The 21,334-nt window shown below is 34.9% G+C and overlaps 2 protein-coding genes and 1 long non-coding RNA gene across 8 annotated transcripts in view; all 3 read right to left on the bottom strand.

Moving 5' to 3' along the window:
- LOC137761188 (uncharacterized) overlaps nt 1–3,838 on the bottom strand; it is a 58,610-nt gene extending 54,772 nt beyond the window's left edge. For 3 of the 4 annotated variants that reach the window (XR_011073400.1, XR_011073402.1, XR_011073399.1), the window contains exon 1: nt 3,655–3,838. This is a non-coding gene — a long non-coding RNA (uncharacterized lncRNA). The remainder of the gene's footprint in view (nt 1–3,654) is intronic. The other variant, XR_011073401.1, reaches the window with a different exon arrangement.
- Nucleotides 3,839–6,918: 3,080 nt separating this feature from the next.
- On the bottom strand, nt 6,919–14,764 carry LOC137762455 (pancreatic alpha-amylase). The gene is made up of 10 exons (XM_068540416.1): nt 14,597–14,764; nt 14,087–14,233; nt 13,048–13,245; nt 12,430–12,660; nt 11,538–11,671; nt 10,641–10,763; nt 10,463–10,562; nt 8,687–8,805; nt 8,455–8,580; nt 6,919–7,124 (listed from the first exon to the last, which is right to left on the bottom strand). Exons 1-10 carry the CDS (start codon nt 14,762–14,764, stop codon nt 6,935–6,937), a joined length of 1,536 nt encoding a protein of 511 aa, XP_068396517.1. The 3' UTR covers nt 6,919–6,934.
- RNPC3 (RNA binding region (RNP1, RRM) containing 3) overlaps nt 14,176–21,334 on the bottom strand; it is a 70,893-nt gene continuing 63,734 nt past the window's right edge. For 2 of the 3 annotated variants that reach the window (XR_011073551.1, XR_011073556.1), the window contains one exon: nt 14,633–14,739. The gene's annotated coding sequence lies outside the window, so the exon portion shown is untranslated. Of the gene's footprint in view, nt 14,234–14,632; nt 14,740–21,334 lie in introns of those variants that run through there. The other variant, XR_011073553.1, reaches the window with a different exon arrangement.

Genomic DNA, 21,334 nt, shown 5'->3' with positions numbered 1-21,334 from the left:
ATCCAGATTTGACTTTAATAATCTAACAAGGATGAACTAAATGACATAAACCTCTTCCAAAATCTAATATGACTTCAATCTAACTTGGTGGAAGACAGAAGATCAAGAGCAACAGACACCTTCTTGGACATACTTTAATTTGTACCTAAACTAGGAGATTTCAGAGAAATCCTTGGTTTGGGGAATGGTCTAGGACCTATACAAGGGAATCCATACTGGTCTGTGCACCTACTTCTATTTCAAAGACAAGATGATGTAAGGTATTATCTGAGACATGTGAGAGAAAGGGAGAATACAAAATCCTTATAAGGATAATTCTAACATACCTTGAAACATTAGTGTCACCACTTTATGGTATGTATGGAAAAAGAAGAGTTGCCTCACCTCTATCCCTGGGTGGCCCACTATATACTCATCCTCAATGCCTGTAAATCTGTGGTAAGCCACTACTCATGTTCTTGCTTGTCATCTTCCAGAATTCTTTCAAAGAATGCTGCTCCTTCCTCTTAAGTGGCAAGAAAGGGGACTGGCCATACTTGCATTTTCCTGCCCTGAACCTTTATCCTCCTGTGTATATGTCAATCATTACTGAAGTTTGGGAGAGATTAGAGTCAAACATAGCCTGGACACAGGTCATTGCCAAAGATTAAGCCCATCTTCAAGTCTACCCTTCTTAGGAGTGCCTATTTCTTCATAGTGCAGATTCTGTAACACTCATTATCCAACTCTGCCTGCCATGTTGGTCAAGCTGTACAATATATGTGTTCCCATATCTCCAATGTGAAGTGGGACACAGATTACTCGGGATTTTCGAAAGTCTGTTTAACACTGTGGGGAGACTACATCCGGACTGCCTAGGTTTTAACCTGAGATGGATCAGGCAAATTAGTTTATGCTTGTGGCTTCAGAAATAGGAAATAGGAAAAAAAAAAAAAATTCAGAAAAAACTTGTATTTATATTTTTAAAAAGAAAAACATTGAAATATCCTAATTCAAAACTCAGAACTTTGTTAGAATTTCTTTCATTTATAGAAAATTTAGAATTTTGTTTGTTTCTTTTTAAAAATTATTATTACAAGAGTGTGGATCCCAAATGGTTTCAGTAGTTAGTGACTCTAAAAGTTTGAAACTAGCACTGGCTTTGGCATTCTAATTCGAGTGACCATTGATATTTAGAAATGAATGTGAAATGAAAAGTAAAGTTTCTTTTATTTTTTCTAGGAGATATCTATTATGAAAGTCTGTCTCTCTGTCTCTCTCCCTCTCTATGTTATAGATATTATGCCTTGATTTCCAAATTTATAAGATTATAATTTAGTACTATAATGCATCCCTCACATATGCACATTTTCTGTTTCCCATCTTCCCCATATGGTTTTATTAATTAAATCCAAATTTACTGTTTTTAATATTATGTCTATGTAAACATTTTTCATTCTGAGCCAAGCATTATGACATTTTATTTCCTTTCTTAGACAAGAGTTTTTACTTTTCTAAAAGTTATTTATTTATTTTTATTTGCTTGGCATTCTTCAAATATCTACTTATGTTTTCCCAAACTTCCAACAACTCTCTAAAATGCTTCTCAATAAAATTATTCACGAGGTCAAACCCTTCAACTTTTTTATTTTATTTTTCTAAAAAGACCTTTCTCACAAATTCCACCAATGAACTAACCTCATATTTACTGGTTTATCCATAGCCTGCTGGAGTCCTAATCTCCTGGGACTTTTTTTGTTATTATATTGAGAATTCCCTTAGCCTCTCTTCTGCATAGGATTCTATTTCAGAAATCTTAATTTCCTCTTTCTGGGTTTAATTCCTCCTTTCTGTGAAAAAAGGTATATGGGAGTTAGATGTTTTTAGGTTTTTGCATGTGATAAATATGTATTCTCCCCCACAAATCATGGCTGATGGTACGGCTAGCTACAAAATTCTAAGTTGGAAATCATTTTCCTCAGGATTTTAAAGAATTGTTCTACTGTGCTCAAGCTTTCAGGGTTACTGTTAATAAGTTTTCTAAAATAGCTAACATTAATTTAGGAATTCCTATATACCATGTTCTATATTAGTCTATTTATTCCTCATAACAAAGTTATGAAAAAGTAATATTATCCATAAAGATAGTTGAGGAAATTGAGGTCCAAAGAAATTGAAAAGCTTGTCTCAGGTTACTTAGCAAATAAATTTTACAGTCAAAATCTGAATCTACACTCCATTGACTCTCTTGTACTGGCACTCTGGTGCTAATCTAATTTTGATCCACCATATGTAAACTAGTCATTTTCTTTCTCTGGAAGTTTTTAGCATCACTTTTTTCCCTTTGATTTTCTGAAATATTACAATATGCATTGCTTTTAACATTTCCAATTTTAATCTAGATACTCATATCCTTGAGCTCATAATTGACTCTTTCCTGTTTTCCATATAGTCTCTTCAAAAAATCTTTATAATTTGATATTTAAACTCCTGGAATAATCCTCTAATTTTTTAACCTATTCTATTTTATTTTCTGTCTCTTGCCATTTTCCTCTATTTTCTGGAAGGTTTCCTGAATTTTACATTTCAACTTTTCTATTGAATATTTATTGCAGTTAGCACATTTTATTTTCAGGAATCCAATTCATGTGTATAAATATATTTCCATTTCTTTTTTATGTGTCCTAAAACATTCTAGAATTTTTATAGTATCAATTTCCACCTTTGTTAGGTTTATTCTTAGGTACCTTATAGTTTTGTTGTTGTTGTAAATTATGTTTTTTAAATTACTTTTTCTAGTTATGTTTGGTGGTTTTCAAGAATGCCATTGATTTTGTACTGCTGTTTTTTATTTATATTCATTTTCTTCTTTTACAATTACTTAGCATGGGCCATATATAGTTTCCTTCTTGATTATTAATCATTTTATTATTAGTCTCTTAATCCAACAAAAGCTTTGTATGTGTATGCTGGGGTTTGGTGGCTGTGTGAATTGGGACAGCTTCATTTTGTGTACATTGTCTCAGAACACTTTTTCATCAATTCATCTGTGTCTGCTCTAAGATCATTTATTTTCTTTGTAGTACCTTTGCCTGTTTCTCAACATCTTTTCAGAATGAGCAGAAAATCTATATGGCTCCTTATGAAACTTATTATGTTATAGATTTCCTTTATGGTATTAGAGAGTGTCTTTTATTCCCCCAAGCTAACATGTAGAATTGGATTATCAAATCAGACAAAAGTGAATCAGCGATCCTATTCCGGCATCAAACTTTCATAATAATTTCAAGAATACAGTCAATCAAGATGTTCAGATAAAACAGAGAAAGGCCTGAGATATCAACAGCAGCACCTCAGGTCCCATTTTCCTGCATTGGACATTAGTATCTGGCTCAGAACAATAGATCAGGTTTCTAAATAAGGTTCATGGGGTTACCTCAGACAACAAGAGCAGTTAAGGTATAAAACATTTCCATTTATGTCTCAGAGAACTGTATAACTTACAAGATATACACCATACCGCATAGATTCTAGGTTATATTTATTATAGGTAACCCTGAGCCAGGAACACTCTATAAAGGGCATTTCAGAGATAAAGTTTCTTCCCCCAGCAAATATCAGTAGTCCCTTTTCCCAGAAGTCCAGCTGACAAGGAGATTAGACCAGGTCACCTACCTTCTATTCTTTCTCTCAGGGCATCTGACGGTAAACAGAGTGAACAGATTGCAGGTTAACTGCTTTAGTTACTTCTTTACACTCCCAAAAGGATTCTGTACAACTATCAAACTGATCATCAAATATGTTCCTTGCTAATACTTGCAACTCTTACTAACTTCTTCTGGAAAATATTGGTTTTCGTTGTGACTTTTAGAGTTTGTGTATAGTTCCAAGGCTCACCACATCCTGGTAGCTCACTGTTCAAATAAACAAGTCTTTAATTAGATCTTTAAGGTCAGAGACCTCCGTATTTCTAAGAGGTTTGGCCATGCTCAAAGTCTGTTGGTACTATTTCCTCTCTAGAAGAGTCCAAATTCCACTCTGTTGAATTTTCATGCTGGTCCTTATTGTTTATCATTTGGGCTGACAATCTCATAGTTTTATTAGAGATGAAGGGGATTATTCCCTATAATTTTTGTTCTTGTTATTTTCTCTTTTCATTAAGGAGGAGGTTGGAATGGAGATAACTTTACTCTGTAATCTTCAAACATAAGAAAATGAAACTTTTTTTAAAGACCTTCTACTGCTATAACTAAAATGTCTGTGATTTGAAGAAGTTTCCTAAAACAAGATTTACTTCAAACTCACGTGTTTGACTTTTTGTGAAAGAATCAGTTTTATAAATTCTAGAATTAACGAGGATCCTATATAAACTTTGAAAATACGCAAAAAGTTTTTGAAAAGCAAATGGTTAAATTTTGTGATAATTGTTTTTGGATTCTGAAAGTATATAATTGATACTGGTGAATGTAAGAGTAAATAAAGGAAAAACAGAACTAAAATTTAGACTCACTTTCAACTACTTTAAATCAGTACCTAGAGTGTCAAATTTTATCTGCAGCAATAAAGAATTTAATTTAAAGAATACACTGAAAGTATACTCTATGGTGCTGCTTTTTCCTATATTTTGGATTAGCCTTTTATATTTTGAATTAATAAGAGAATCAGATGCAAAATTCTCTGACGGTATAGGTAATTATTGACCAGTTTCCACTAAATGATAGGTCGAAAGAGTAAAGGCCAAACCTTATCTTTTTACCTCTCATACTTTAGCATTTTATCTTGCTCATGATAGTTAGTTTTCAAGTGGGTGTGCCCTGTACTTCTATCAATAATGTGATGAAAATATTTAAACAATATTCTTTTATTGCCACTTTTCCAATTAATTAATATATGTCAATAAAAATGTTGGCACTTTTTTCATAAGCACCATCTCATTTATTTCTAAGGTCTCTAAAGATTCTTTTCAATGAGTTAAAAGAGCACAAAATATTCTCTACTGGAAGGAGAATAGCAAACCTTCAGCAAAATAACATTTGTCAAAAAAAAAGATATATCTCTCATCAAAAAATCTACAAACAATAAATGCTGGAGAGGGTGTGGAGAAAAGGGAACCCTCTTGCACTATGTGTGGGAATGCAAATTGATACAGCCACTATGGAGAACAGTATGGAGGTTCCTTAAAAAACTAAAATTAGAACTAACATATGACCCAGCAATCCCACTACTGGGCATATACCCTAAGAAAACCATAATTCAAAAAGGGACATGTACCACAATGTTCACTGCAGCACTATTTACAATAGCCAGGACAAGGAAGCAACCTAAATGTCCATCAACAGATGAATGGATAAAGATGTGGCACATATATACAATGGAATATTACTCAGCCATAAAAAGAAATGAAACTGAACTATTTGTAGTGAGGTGGATGGACCTAGAGTCTGTCATATAGATTGAAGTAAGTCAGAAAGAGAAAAACAAATACCATATGCTGACACATATGTATGGAATCTAAAAAAAATAAAAAAGGTTCTGATGAGCCTAGGGGCAGGACAGGAATAAAGACGCAGATGTAGAGAATGGACTTGAGGACAAGGGGAGGAGGAAGGGTAAGCTGGGACAAAGTGAGAGAGTAGCATTGACATATATACCCTACCAAATGTAAAATAGATAGCTAGTGGGAAGCAGCTGCATAGCACAGGGAGATCAGCTCAGTGCTTTGTGACCACCTAGAGGGGCGGGATAGGGAGGGTGGGAGGGAGACACAAGAGGGAGGGGATATGGGGATATATGTATACATGTGGCTGATTCACTTTGTTGTTCAGCGGAGACTGGAACAGCATTGTGAGGCAATTATACTACAATAAAGACGTTTAAAAAAAAAGACATATCTCAGTCAAATTAAATTACAGAGAGTATTGACATTGATAGAATAAAAATTCCTAAGATAGAACTGGGCAGAATTCCTAAAGTAACACCCAGTTCTTACAAAATCTACCACTAGGAAACAGAGGTTTCATTTTATATCTCATTGTACCTGCACCAAGGAACCTTCTTTAGCAAAGTCCCAACATGCCTCTTCAATTTCAATACGACATTTTATTCTGAAGTTAATAGATAATAATACGTACAACCATAGAATATCAGCTAAATCAAGACACTAAATATAGAGAAGGTAATACTGTAGCTTCTGTTCTATTAGGACATAAGAACAGGACCCAAATCTGACCAGATGTAAGATCTTTAGACTCATTCAATCCAGTACTGCATGGCAGAGCATAGAGCAAGCCTCTCAGAGATGGTGTTGTACCAGAACAACCTTCCTGACTTAGTTTTCCTCCCTCACAGAATCAATTTGGTTAAGACAGGAAACCAAAGTCATACAACATCATCAAGTGAAAGCCATTGGAAAGAGAATGAAAAAAAGAATATAGAGAATGTAGGAGGAGATTCCTGTGAGCTCCAGATAATTATTATAGACTACGTAATATGTTTCTTTTAGTTTTTAACTTATTAAACATGAAATGGCCTTTATATTGTGAAAAGCACCCAAGTGTTATGACTTTGTATGGGAATCATCATTAAATCAGCTACCCCTAACTTAATTGTTAGAAACACCCTATGTAAGAAATACAGACATATATTAGAGATACATAGCTGGGCAAATGGTGTTAATGGCAACAAACATGTTTTTCAACATGCTTTTCTGAATTCTTAGAAATGCCTTTGACAAAAAGGTTAATGACAATCTTCTAAAACACAACAAAATGTTGATTGTAATGATATTATAATTATTTAAGTATACGTGTTTTTTTATGCCTTTCTGAGTTTTTCAAGTTGGTTACTTATTAGAGCTTTAACCAAAAATTAATGAATTATGAGAAGTTATAGATTACATATATATAAGAACAGAAACACCTTTTATTTCTCTGTGTGTACGTATTTAATTCAAACTTTATAATTTAGATTCAGCATGAATCACAATAAATGGATCTTCAGCAGAGTTACTAATAGAAAAATTAGCATTGCCATCGCCAGAAACATAGATTTTAATTCCTGTACAATCGCTACCAATTTTGTCTCCAGAAATGACATCACAATATGTACCAGCAGGAAGACCAGTTTGCAAAGTTGAATATAATGCCCTGTAAAATAAAATTTAAGATTTCACCACAATTAAAAGCAAGAATACAGACTATCTCTAAAACAAAGAGTTTAACTTTGTGCTGTAGAACTCTAAGCAGTCAAGGTCTCAATGAAAATAAAATCTAAATACAAAGGCCTCCCCAGTGGCTGTAAGTAGTTTTCTTAGGGCCAACAATATTCTTATAGAAGAGAAGACTTAGGCGTAACCTAGTCAAGAGTAAATATTATTAAAAAAAAAAAAAAAAAAGGTTGAAGAGTATCAGTGAAGATTTGGTTGAATTGGCTCCCTTAGAGAAAATTGATTCCTGTGGTAAACACACACATTTTAAAATTGTCTTCATCTGAACTTAAGAAAATACTGATTACTGTCAAGAATTTAAATATGATTATTTCTTTAAAAACCTTTTTTTTTTCAAGCGGGTCAAATAAATTTGGGCTGGAGATAAAAATAATCTCACATTTCTATGAAGAAGTATATGGTTTTAAAATACAAAGCTGTCACATAAATTTATTTTGACTCTCCCATCTACAAAAGACAGAAATTAAAGGACAGGCAATGGAGTCTTGGGGAAGAAAGAGATACACTTTATTTATTTTTTGTCAGTAAAATATAATTTGGGCTAGAGTGAGCTAAGCATGAGTGGAAGTTAGCCTTGGACAAAGGTATTTCAACTGCCTGCAAAGAGGTCTTCTGAGCTATAGTTCTCTGTGTGAGGGAATCAGTATACTTGAGACAGAGAATATAAGTGTCACAAATGAAAAGCCAGTAATGAGATGTTTCAGAACTAAAACTAAAAAATTTCCTGAGGTCAATCAATGACCATAACATATATGTTCTTTATATATATATATATGTATGCTTTAAAAAGTATTATTTGTCACAGAAAGACAGGACAGTGAAAAAAGAAGACCAAAGAACTAGATACCAGGGTAGGTGAAAAAAAAGAGACAGAAAAAAAGATATTTCCATCCTGAGGCAGTATTTTTCCATTATTTATTTTAAAAGTCCTAGAAGACAGTCTTCTACGGATTTCACAACCTTTATATTATGTGAATATTTATGTGAGGTGTATATGTTAGCATATATATGTGCATCATATCTGCCCATGATATGCACAAGTGTACAAAAAATAACTCTACTTAGAAGAGAAAGCCCTTATAAAGAGAGGAGATCAAAAGAATAAGAGTCATCATCATTTTTCTGCTGATCACTATGTTTTCTTAATCTGCTGACTAAAGGATTTTTCAGATATGAAAGAAGTAAATGAACAGGAAAAGAATAAACCAAGAACATGTTGGTACAATTATTTCTAATTGATGTCTACTTACCAGTCATCATTGTTAAAGACAATGAATCCTCTGTTTCCTCTTCCAAAAGCTACTTGGTTGCTACCATTATCCCACCAGTTTGTTAAAGGTTGGCCATCAACTACATTACGGAACACAACCATGTTCCTAAACACAAAATAACATAGGAAATGCTGATGAATATGTCAACAGTTTAAAACAAAATGTTAAGAAACTGTATTATTAGAGGATATCTCTAAATAAGTATTCCTACCTTATTTGACGCCATCGATGTTCACAGATCCAGTCATTGCCACAAGTAGTATCTGGATTAATAGTAACTTCTTTAATGACTCCATTATTATTTGGTGGCCCAATCCAATCATTAACATCCTCAATTAACAAAACGATATTAATACATTTTAAAAGCTCACATTATTAACATTACATGTGTCCTTATTCAGTCCACCAAACCCAGTCTGTCCCTTATGTGTCTCTGTATTGTCTTCATTGAGAATCCAACTTGTTTCGTATTTTTACTGAATTTATCTTCCCCCTAACTTCCCATTCTCTAGTGCCATATTTCAAACAAGGCTATGATTCTCTTACCCTCTCATTTTCTTTGCAAGGAATTGCAGTGACTTCTTAATATCACTCTAGGTAGTGCAATGTCACTGAAATGGCAAGGCCTTTAGTGTCAGAAGCAGCAGGACTAAAAGATAGGTTATATTAGTACTAGCTACAAAAACTTAGTTAATATACAAAACTTCGGTGCCTGCTTTTCCTCTTCAGTAAAGTGAAGATATTACTTAGTGGCTATAAAAATTAAACGAGGTATGTAAAAATGCTTTCCACATGATAATTGCTAAATAAATATTAGTTTCTTTCATTCTTCTTTGTTAAATAAATGTACTAATCAAAGCATCACAATATCCCTTACTAAATTGACCAAATTTTTAATATTGTGGTTTCTGATTGGTACTTTCAAAGATAATCATAGGAAAAAACAGATTATGTCTAGGAAGGTTATAAAGGTCTGTCTTAAATCCTGTTGTATGATGAATAGTGGACAAAACTAAGAGTTGTTAGCATGCACAAGTCCTGGAGAAGTCTTGGAAATGTTATGGGAAAAGGGGAAATGGACATACGCCATGACTCTGGCCATCAGAAATAAGACCAGTTAGTGGTAATTACAAGAAGTTGGCTCAATATAAAGGGACATCTTCTAAATATTAAGGCTATCTAACAATAGAATGAGTTGCTGTACAAAGTAGTGGACTTCTCAATTTGAAAATAATCTACTAGAAACTGGATAAATATCTATCTAGTTTGCAGCAAAGAGAATTTTCTACTTCAGGTATGAAGTTGCTGTATGATGTTGTATTTGAAATCTTCAGTTTGAAAACTGTCCACTAACTTACCAAATATATTCTTTAATAATCTTATTTCTCAGTTTTTTTTTAATTATTACTCAGATTATTGTCTTTACCATACCGCCCAAATTTTTTTCATCTTCAACATTCCCAGCAGAGTCAGCAAATGTCTCTTCTTTAACACATATACTTTCTTTCCTGTTATATCATACTTTCCCTATTGAACCTAGGTCCAATTGGATCATCTCTTTGCTTCCCAAAAAACTTCTTTTAAAAGTATTTAACAAATATGTATATTGCTCGTACTGTAGTGCATGTACTGTTTTAATTTTTTTGAAGTGTTAATTTGTAATCATCATATCAACTCTATGAAATAGGTACTTATGAGAAATACATATTTTACTCACTGTATCCTATTTTTAAGTGTGTTTTGTTTTCTTTGGTGAGGGGCTACCTTTGTCATATTTTGAAATAGCTTACATACTCTTTGTCCATAGAGATCATTAATTTAAATTTTTTTAATATCCACTGCATTGTTAAAAGAGTCCTGCATCAGGTCTACACTTAATAAATATTTGATACAAAAAATACCGGATGTAATAGCATCATGTGAAATTAAAACAAAATTAACCTCTTTTTCTTGAGGAAAAGACATTTTGGACAATACCAAAACTTACTTGTCCATTTTCAAAATGTCTTGGCCAACGGTAGCTTGACATTACTCGTGTAAATCCGTAGGGATGAGCGAGCATAAATCCAACTCCCATTTTGTACAGTCTATAACATTATAGAGGAAAATAATATTTTTAATATCAGTAAACTGTAGGTTTAAAAATGGGGAACTTTGTTTCTTACCTAGGGTCCCAGAATGTAAGAATAGATGCTCCCCCAGCTCCATGCCCTCGCTGATTGTCATGGTTATCAACAAAGACAAGTGCTCTGTCAGAAGGCATGAAACCCCAGCCTTCTCCCCAGTTCCTATTTAAAAAGAAAAAAAAAATCTTAAAAGCACCTATATGTATTCTTTTACAATAGCTTTAGAGTAACCTACATGTGTATTTCGTTCAGAATAGCACCCTCTAATGAAATTCTCTAATTAAATGATTATTCTGTAGGGCTTTCAAAATATAAACTATATAGATATATTATCTACAAATTCATTTCATGCATGTATATATGTAGGAATTACTTGACTTATATTCATGTTACAGGTATAAGATTTTTGTTATAAAAGTTATTTTAGAAGTTTCACTGAATTATAATTTAGATGGACTGCAGAAGGTTCAACATTATTATCATTTTATACACAATGGCAAACTGTTTTTAAATAAGGCTTCAATATTATATTGTTATAATATAAATATTTTAATATTTGAAATTAATTAATTGATTAATATATGTAAATTCTACAGTACGGCCACATTGTAGGGACTTCATAAAGTACAGAATCATTTTAACAATAACCTGGCCTGCACAATTTATGTGCAAACATTAGTCAAATCTAGTAGAGACGTATAATACCAGGATTAAAATCTCTATGTGATGTTTTGGGTCTCTAAAATTACTTCCTCGTGATTGCCGTTCTAAATAATGATGATCATTTGGCGTTTGGGGAACTCTGACACTTGCTATTAGTAAATGAATCCTTGGATGTTGTCTAAATAAGAAGGCTTAAAGAGGAAAATTCATGTTGGGGTAATATCACAAATAAATCTGTGAAATATTTCAAAGGATCAATTGTATTTCACTTACTTTAAGTAAGACATCTTCTCTCCATTCCACTTGCGCAGAACTGTGCCTAGTTTTGCACCATATTTAAATTCTGTCACACGGCCATTTCCAAAGTACTCACTGCTTTTAATTGGCTCACCACCCAGATCAATTACCTAGTAGAAATCAAGAAGAAAATATCGTTTTAAATAAGAGCTGAAAAGAATTTTAATTAATGAGTTACTATTATATAGAAAATAACTTTATACTATTTATGTTATGCGAAATGCCCCAAATGCTTTTGCTTATGTTAAGATTCTTATTTTCCTTTGTTAAAATCTATGCTACAATATTAAAAGTAACATGACAAAGTAACCTGGTGTCCTGTGAGAATGCTGACCTAATTTAGTCTTGCACATAAATGATAAGAATAGCTCACACTTACAGAGCACTTAATATCCAGCTGGCAATATTTCTAAGTGCTTGCTAAATATTACCTCTTTAATTCTCCAAAGAAAACAAAGACATAACCATTATCATTATTCTTTTCGATAAACTTTGAAAAAATTATTGCTCAGAGAGGTTAATCAATTTGCCTAAACAGACACAGCTAACAGCGCTATAGCCAAGAATTTAAGTCACATAGCCTGGCTCAAGACAACAACTATATTCTTATCTGTCTTCTATAATGGTCTCTGGGGAGATGATACATGACACAGAGATTTTTGGCAGCCTAAAAAAATTCTCGGCACTTGCATAAAAAAGCTCCTGTGATAGAGTCAGATGTGCTGTCTCTGAATCAAAGGAGTTTAAGGAACACTCCTCCGTATACATGAGTCAGCCACTAACCTACAGAAATTGCACTTTTAATGAAATCTGACATTTACTTTCTGATGAATCTTTGTTTTATCTGCACATATATGTATTGATGTACCTCCTGGTAAATGAAAGGTTTACTTCCTGCAGGGAACCATCTTGTGTTTAGATTATGCAGTTTATCCAAAATTGCCTTCATGTCTCCAGGCCACATGTGCTTAGAAGCATCAATTCTGAACCCTGCAACACCAATGTCAATGAGACGGTTCAGATATTCAGCAATCATGCAGCGCACATAATCTTTCTCCAGTGCAAGATCAAGAAGACCAACCAGACGACAATCTCGGACCTATTGAGGTAAAAAATGTTGTGATTGGTACATAAAGCATCATCTTTGCCTGAGAATCCATTTGATTATTCATTCATTTATTCATTAATAGATATTTCTATAGTGCCTTCTTTGCATTGGTCTCTGCGGATACTGACATTCTAGTATGGACATACCTTTGAAACATTTTCTAGTATAAAAATGGAGAATGTAGGAAATACAGTGGATGAGCTTTTTCATTGTGAACAATTTAATTGGGAAAAATGTTTTAAATATCGATTTAAGATTCTTTGTCTGAACAGTCAGGCTTGGAATCCTGTTCTAAGGAATCTCAACTAATATTTAAAATGAGATCAATAAGCTACATGTGGATAATAAAAGGCATAGACAGCTCTTTTTGCTAATTACCTGAGAAGCATCATTATAGCTCTCAATGTCTCCACTTCCAGTTTTACATTTACCACCATTAAAATCCCAACCAGAGTATGGGACTGCTGGAAAATCCTCAGTTCCAGGGTTGAAGTAACTCCCACAAGTACTGCTCGTTCCTTCAGCCACACCATTTCCACACATATGATTAATTACAGCATCCACATAAATACGGACCTGAAAGGCAAAATTTCTATTTCAATAGGACCTAGAGAGAGGTAGAAATTTATAATAGTATTAATTTGAGTTTATAGCACATTAATAACACTCCAAAATATTTCTTTGTTATTTTATAACTTACCTTCCTAGAAGAGCAACAGTCAAATGTTAAAGGAAATCATTGTGAACTAAAGCCCTACATGCATTCTAGCCACTTGGTGGAATATTTACATATATGACAAATTAAGAGAACCCAAAACTACCATAACTGTGAAAAAATGCAAAGGCCCTTTTTTTTTTGGCGGGGAGGGGTAGGAGAAAAGAATCAGATTAGGCAGGAGAGATGATTGGTTTTTGCAATTTCCATGGGTCATCCTAGGAAATAAAAAGCCAGTCTCTACTATCTATTTAGGATCAGTAGGTATTGTCTCTTGTTATGCTCCTCATCAAAGAGAAAATAATTATTTACCATCAAAGAACCTATGGGAAGAAAGGCCCAGGACTTATGGGTGGAGACACAAGTCACATAAAAGTAACAGCCAATACTGTAACTGGAATTTCCAATTCCTAACTGGAAAAGTGTTCCTCAGAAATGCATGCAGCCAGGAGGGTTAAAAGTTGGTATTTTGCTGTATGAGTAAGTTCATGGCCTTAAACTTTTACTTACATCTTCTTTAGTGCATAAATAAATATTTACAAAAGCTGAACATAAGGTAACAATTACATTTTAATTTATGGCTAAAGTATGAAGTAAAATTTTAAAATATATGAAAATCGTTGTGCTTGAAAGGAACAGGAGGCAAGAGAGAGAAATCCTTTTTCTATATAATACTTTTAAAGGGAAATTTAATTCACTTACACCAACGTTGTTACATCTAGTCACCATGTCTTTGAATTCATCCTCATTTCCTGATCTTGTACATAACTTGTAGCTAACTGGTTGGTATCTTTCCCACCAAGGTCTTGAAGGGTTATTAATTACCGCATTTTCATTGGGTGGGGAAACCTACAAATAAAACAACAGTAGTAAGTATCAAATTACAGCTTACTTTGTATCACTGAATATTCTAGAAACGACTCAAGAGTCTAAAATTGTTTCTGAATCTTTGTATTTGCAGCCACATTCCTTGACAACCATTAGAAAATATTAACTTCACATTGGAAATGTCCTGCTGAAAAAAAATATTGTATTAGAAATAAAACATGAAGTTGCCAACAATTTCAAATTTTTTTCTTCCTCAGAAAACTGTTTTACTTAGAGTACTTATTTGTGAAGTAAAATGTTGTCCCAGCTTCACAGACACAGAGCATAATACCATTTACTCTAAGCACAGCGAAGTCTGCAATTTATACCGTGAACAATGCCCACCTGAACCCCTCCAAATCCTTTGGGAGCTAAGTATCGCTCACATTCAAGAGCAATATCAACCCAGCGCCACTCAAACAGATGGACAATAGATGTCCGTCCAGATTCGGTATTTGGGGCATACTGAGCCCAGCAGAATCCAATGGCTGAAAGCAATAGAAAGAACTTCATTTTACTTTCAAGCTGTCAGTGTTCTTTCCAGCAACTATTTATATTCCTGTAAGAAGCATATTTTACAATGTAAATGTTAACATGAATAAACACTTAGAGCACAAACCAGTTATTCATAATCTGAAAAGAACTATCGATAATAATGTTAAACAGGTGAAGAACAGCCATAAAATCTCCCAGGAATGACACCTAAATGACCTTTTAGAACAATGTTTTCCTTTTTGAGGGAATATTAACCATTTTTAAACATCTGGCATTTTATATATCTATATGTATATAAAAGGTCCGTAATCATGTATTATTTAACTAGGATTCGATCATATTTCTGAAGTCCTTCACTAAGAGAAGGAGATTAACAATTAGGGCCAACTGAATTCACAGTGAAAATTTTGCCTGAACTATCTATTGCAAACATTTGTAATGTTTCAATTTCAAAAAGAAACAGAATATTCAATTCAGTTCTGGTTTCACCTTCAAAGAAAATTTGTAGTTATTTCAATTTCTGGATTAAGATTTAAGAAACTATTTGGAAGATGGATGCACATGCATTGAGGCAACAGACCTTTCCCCTCCTCCCTCCCCCCTCCATCAAATCCTGTGCTTAATGCATTGGCTATAGCAGTAGAGTGTGGCTTTTTTCTTTCTCTCTCTCTCTTATTTCTTATAACCAAATATCTCTTCTACCTGATCAAACACTACATCAATAAATTTGCATCCATTTTCCTTCTTAATGTACATGAAATCCTGCTAGAGAGAATATAGTACAGGCGGGAAGAAGTCCATTCATTCAACAAGCATTAACTGAGTGCCTGCTTTTTGCTAAGCACATGGATGATACTCAGGATACAATGATGAAAAAGATGGAGAAGATTTTGTTCTTGAGCAGCTTACATTCTAGTGGAAAACCAGAAAATACATGAGTTAATAATAATAATAATAATAAAACACTTCAAGATGGCAATAAGAACTAATATGAAATAACAGTGTAATGAAATAGAAAATGACTTCACCATCAGGGTATTTTAGACTGAATAGTCTGGGAAGGTATCTTCAAGAAAGTGATTTTCAACTAGAATTTGGAGGTTTAGAAGGAGCTAGTGATTTGAAGATCAGAGAAAGAGAAATCTAGATAGAACAAAGTACAATAGTAAAAGCCCAAGGCAGGAAAAAGCTTAGAATACTCAAGTCTCTCTCTCTCTCTCTCTCTCTCTCTCTCTCTTTCACACACACACACACACACACACACACACACACACACACACACAGTCAGCACAGCTAAACAGTGTGTGATAAAAGGGAGAGTCAAGTAAAACTGTATTCCTGTAAGAAGCATATTTTACAAAGTAAATGTTAACATGAATACATACTTAGAGCACAAACTGTTTATTTGTAATCTGAAAAGAACTATCAATAAAAATGTTAAACAGGTGAAGAACATCCATAAAATCTCCCAGCAATACCATCTAAGTGACCTTTTATAACAATGTTTTCCTTATTGAGGGAATATTAACCTTTTTAAACATCTGGCATTATACATATCTACAAAGTCTGTAATCGTGTTATTTAACTAGGATTAGATCTTTTTTTTAAGTCCTTCACTAATAGAAGGAAAATAACAATTAGGGCCAACTGATTTCACAGTCAAAATATTGTCTTAACTATCTAGTGCAAGCATTTGTAATGTTTCGATTTCAAACAGAAACGGAATATTCAATTCAGTTCTGGTTTCAGTCCCAACCAAAGTTTTTAGTTATTTAAGTTTCTGCCTTAAGAAATTAAGAAATTTCAATATGAGGACTTCCCTGCTGGCACAGTGGTTAAGAATCCGCCTGCCAATGCAGAAGACACGGGTTCGAGTCCTGGTCTGTGAAGATCCCACATGCCGCGGAGCAACTAAGCCCATGAGCCACAACTACTGAGCCTGTGCGCTAGAGCCCATGAGCTACAACTACTGAGTCCACGTGCCACAACTGCTGAAGCCCGTGCGCCTAGACCCCGTGCTCCGCAACCAGAGAAGCCAGTGCAATGAGACGCCCATGCACATCAAGGAAGAGTAGCCCCCGCTCGCAACAACTAGAGAAAGCTCATGCACAGCAACAAAGACCCAACGCAGCCAAACATTAATAAATAAATAAATAAATAGATAGATAGATAGATAAATAAATAAAGAGTAGCTCCCGTTCGCTGTAACTAGAGAAAGCCCAGGTGCAGCAACGAAGACTCAATGCAGCCAAAAATGAATAAATAAATAAGTAAACAAATAAATAAATAAAATTTAAAAATGAAAAAATAAAAAAAGAAATTTCAGTATGACACTTTATTCTGAGGTGAGTAGATATTAATAAAACGTACAACCATAGAATATTAGCTACATCAAGACATTAAGTTTAGAGAAGGTAATTCTGTGGCTTCTATTCCATTAGGACATAATCACAGGACCCAAATCTGACCAGACATAAGATCTTTAGACTCATTCAGTCCACCACAGAACATCTGAGCAAACCCCTCAGTGACGGTGTTGTACCAGAACATCTTTCCTGATGTCCTGGATGTTTTGGAAACTGTGGGTTTTACCATCAAAAGCAGTGTCACTGTGAAAGACTTTGAGTTCAGATATGATACGGTAAGGTCTTAAGTGCTAATGATCACAGTACTGAGATAAGGCATATTTCAAAATATAAGCACTGATGCATTTAAGTTGTTTTGCTAATCTTGTAAGTACATTAGGGTAACTAAGCGAAGCAACAAGTCTATTCTCAGTAGAATGATTCATAGGTAGGTTGGGCAGGAGGTTTGCAGCAGGATTAGGTGCCAAAGTGAGTCCAGAGTGATAATTCCAGATAATCAGAAAAGGAAACAAAAAATACATCTGATGATTGAAATAATTCTAATAGCGCTCTAATTTCTAACAGTGAATGATGGAACCATTGAGAATTCTAAAGTGTTTCTGCTTTTCTGCCTGGCTACAGGGTATGCTCCATTCTATTTAAGTGTTGAGCTTCTGTGATCTTAATTTACAGTGATATATTTGTTTGTTGCTTTTCTAAGAATAAGAGGAGATAATGGAGTGGTATTGTAGAATTCAGACTGTAAATTTAATGTCCATAAAAATCCATGAGCGCAGTGTATCCAGTCAGAAATGTTTTGTGGAGGGATTCTCAACATGATCAGAAGCTGTAATAATGACACAATTCAACCAATAAAAAAGGACTGAGAGAGACAAGACCTCTCTCTTTCCCAAGAAATCAGGAAATCTTGAAGAAAGAACTCATAAAGAAATAAAGGCAAAACCTGATCAAACGGTTAAGGGAAAGGAGGGAGGAGTCTGTCTCTCAGTTGGATTGTAGTCAAATTCCCACAGACTGATTGCTAAAGTATGCAGAAGGAACAAATGCATATACACTGAAATTCTTTGTGATACATTTGAATTAAAAGGCAACACTGATTTGAGACTTATGCAACATAGTGTTGCAGGAAAGAGATTCTTCCCAAACAGAAAAAGACTTTGGCACTAAAGAGCTCTAATAGCGGCTTTGGCGTGGAAGTGTGGCCTCAACAGCATGGTCTTTGCACAAGGAGAATTTGCATCAGCAGGGAAGGGGCTGGTGGCCTATATTAGTCAAAAGACAGTTTCACATGGTAGCTTAGCAGGCATCAAGGAAGCCACAATATAAAGGAGGAAGATGGCTGGTGCCACACGGTTCAGGAGAATACAATCATGTCTGAGATATGGCATCACATCTTCCAGATAGAGAATCTGGAAGACTTTGAGGGCAAGCTGTCAATGCCACAGGAAATGGGTGGAGTCAGAGTTTGAGACATACAATGAAACATGTGAATCTTCAGACACATCTTCACTGAGACCAGAGAGTTGATATGAAACCTAACTGAGGAAACAACGTTATTGGCTAAAGAACCCCTTTTATTCAGCAAATCTGCACTTTCAGGAGAAATAACAAATGAATTAAGTATCAGTCCAGGATATAGTGAAACATTAAGATGACATGGAGTACATGACCCTTGAAATGAGGGGTCATGTGTGTGCTAGCAAAGTGATATGACAAGTGAGTCCAGAAAGAGAGAATTTTGGAGAGAGACTGCAGAGCAAAAAGAAGCGTAGGTTTTAGTATGAATGCTTTGGATTTCAAGTGACAAAAACAATCAAGAACAATTTGTTAGCTTTGTCACTGGGAAGTTAAGGGATACAGATGGCTTTGGACTGGAATTAAAAGCTCAAAGAAACCTCAAGACATTTTCTGTCTCCATCTCTTGGCTCTGCTTTCCAGTGTCTTGGCTTCATTCTCAGGCAGGCTTTTCCCGCATAGTGGCAAAACTGGTCAAACGCAGTGTCAAGCTTACTTCCCAGCAGACTGGCAAACTCAGAGAAAAAAGTAAGCACTTCTTTCCCAACAGTGTAAGCCAAAGACTCAAGACTGACTCTTAATTGGTCTGGCTCAGCGTATAAACCCACCCCTGAACCAAACATTGCGACAAGGGAATGGAATGTCCTGACTGTTCCAGCATAGATCACATGCCTACCCCTGCAGGTGAGAAATAAGGCTAACTGTGCCTTAACAGAATGGGTGAAACATGGTCTCTGTGTAGTTTCTTACCAGGAAACTTATGTACTGTTACCACTAAAGGAGGAGGGGATGCTTGACAGGGATGAACAATAAATACTCATCACATGCACATGTTGGAATCTTCTGGTTCATGTGGATAATATCCTGGAAGGAATTATCACTAAAAGTTATTGCTAACTATAATAATTAACTATGAAAGGAAACTACATAATCTTAGAATTATGGTAGTGGAAAGTGTGCATGTACTTGTAAATATGTTGTCTAATAAGTACATTGTGGATTTAGTATACCCTATTTGTCTTGAAGTGTCCATGATAAATGTTGAGTTTGTTTTTTGTCTGTACTTGCCTTTGATAATTTTGGTCTGGATTATTATTCCAAATTCTGTAGTTTGTCAATGCTAAAGAAATATACATGCATGTCTTTTGCCATATGGCTTTGCAATTCTTCCTATTAAAGTATACAGAGTATATCTGCTTATTCAAATGGCATTACTTCTTACTCAAAGCCACTAATAGAGCTCTTAGGCTTGTCCATGTGTCTTGCTTTAATCAATGGAATATTTTCACACTGAGGCAAGCAAAGGCTTTAAATGTTCTTTCATGACAAGACTTGGTCCCTGTATTTCTGCTTTGCATCATGAAAAGAACATACCTTGAGCGGCCACTGACTGAAGAAAATGGATCAGACATGACTTTAACTCACAGCCTGAAGTCAAGCTCAGATAAACGACATCATGAAGCAGAGCTGTCTCAAACAAACTGCAGAACTCAGAGCAGGAAAATTCAGCATTTGTTGTTTTAAGCTCCCAAGATTTTGAGTTTCTTGATTATGTAGCATTATTGCAGCTGAAAATTATTCAGCTTTTCACACTCCCTGTGAGTTACATTCCACTTATTTTCAACATAATATTGTATAAAAATGCTGCTGTTATAAATAGTAAGAACATTTTGACATATTACAGATTATTTCATAATATTCTTTCGAACACTGTAACTTTTAAAGGTCTCAAAAACATTTTCCACAGAAGGTATTGAACTTAAAAATCAAAAATATAGCATTTACAAAATTTCTTCCTGTACTTAAGTTTAAAAGCAACATATCATGCCCCTATAGATGCTTTCAAGTGGTCCTGGACAAGGAGGGAGGAGGTGAGGGCAGGCAATCCAGCTCCCAAACATCCCACCGCAATTCCAAAGAGAGGAGCCTCATAACTAGAGTTTTATACATTGATTTTCCACAGGAGGTTTTAATTTTAAAAGGGGCAGGGGGAGGGGATTGTCCTGATAAGTTAAAAAACACGTTTGTAACGTATGTGACTACACGGTCATCCTACCTAGAAAATTACAAATTTTCTCCTTACTCCTGAAAGTAATTTGTTTCTGTATACCCAAATTACATCCACATATAAATAGCTAAAAAATAATCAATAATTATGCTAAATGATGCATCATAGAGGAAATATCCCTTTCCTACACAACCTAAATAATCACATTATAAAAAGTAAGTGTTCTTGGGGGCTTCCCTGATGGCGCAGCAGTTGAGAATCTGCCTGCCAATGCAGTGGACACGGGTTCGAGCCCTGGTCTGGTAAGATCCCACATGCCGCGGAGCAACTGGGCCCGTGAGCCACAACTACTGAGCCTGCGCGTCTGGAGCTTGTGCTCCGCAACAAAGAGAGGCCGCGACAGTGAGAGGCCCGCGCACCGCGATGAAGAGTGGCCCCCGCTTGCCGCAACTAGAGAAAGCCCTGGCACAGAAACGAAGACCCAACACAGCCAAATATAAATAAAATAAAAATTAAGAGCTTTGAGATATAATTTTTTTAAAAAAGTGTTCTTCTTATCACTCCTTTAGCCATGCCTTTACCAGAATACGTCCCATGTTAAAGGTCGCCAATTGAAGAGATCTTAGCTCCTTGTTAAGTGTACCCTTGAGAGAGGAAATGAAACATTCGCTCATTTGCACTCATAAGAGTACATCTGTG

This window comes from Eschrichtius robustus, chromosome 3, assembly GCF_028021215.1.
Source record: "Eschrichtius robustus isolate mEscRob2 chromosome 3, mEscRob2.pri, whole genome shotgun sequence".
NCBI classification, from domain to species: domain Eukaryota; kingdom Metazoa; phylum Chordata; class Mammalia; order Artiodactyla; family Eschrichtiidae; genus Eschrichtius; species Eschrichtius robustus.
Note: the sequence above shows the minus strand (reverse complement) of the source record. Positions and strands in the feature narration are given on the sequence as shown.

What these genes read in the sequence shown, in the direction of transcription:
- LOC137762455 (XM_068540416.1), bottom strand. Translation starts at nt 14,764, where the DNA reads ATGAAGTTCTTTCTATTGCTTTCAGCCATTGGATTCTGCTGGGCTCAG. An exon ending in CTAGATGTAACAACGTTGGT is followed by an intron (nt 13,246 to 14,086) that starts GTAAGTGAATTA and finishes TTTGCCTTTCAG; the next exon opens with GTCCGTATTTATGTGGATGC. An exon ending in GTCTTTAACAATGATGACTG is followed by an intron (nt 7,125 to 8,454) that starts GTAAGTAGACAT and finishes TTTATTTTACAG; the next exon opens with GGCATTATATTCAACTTTGC.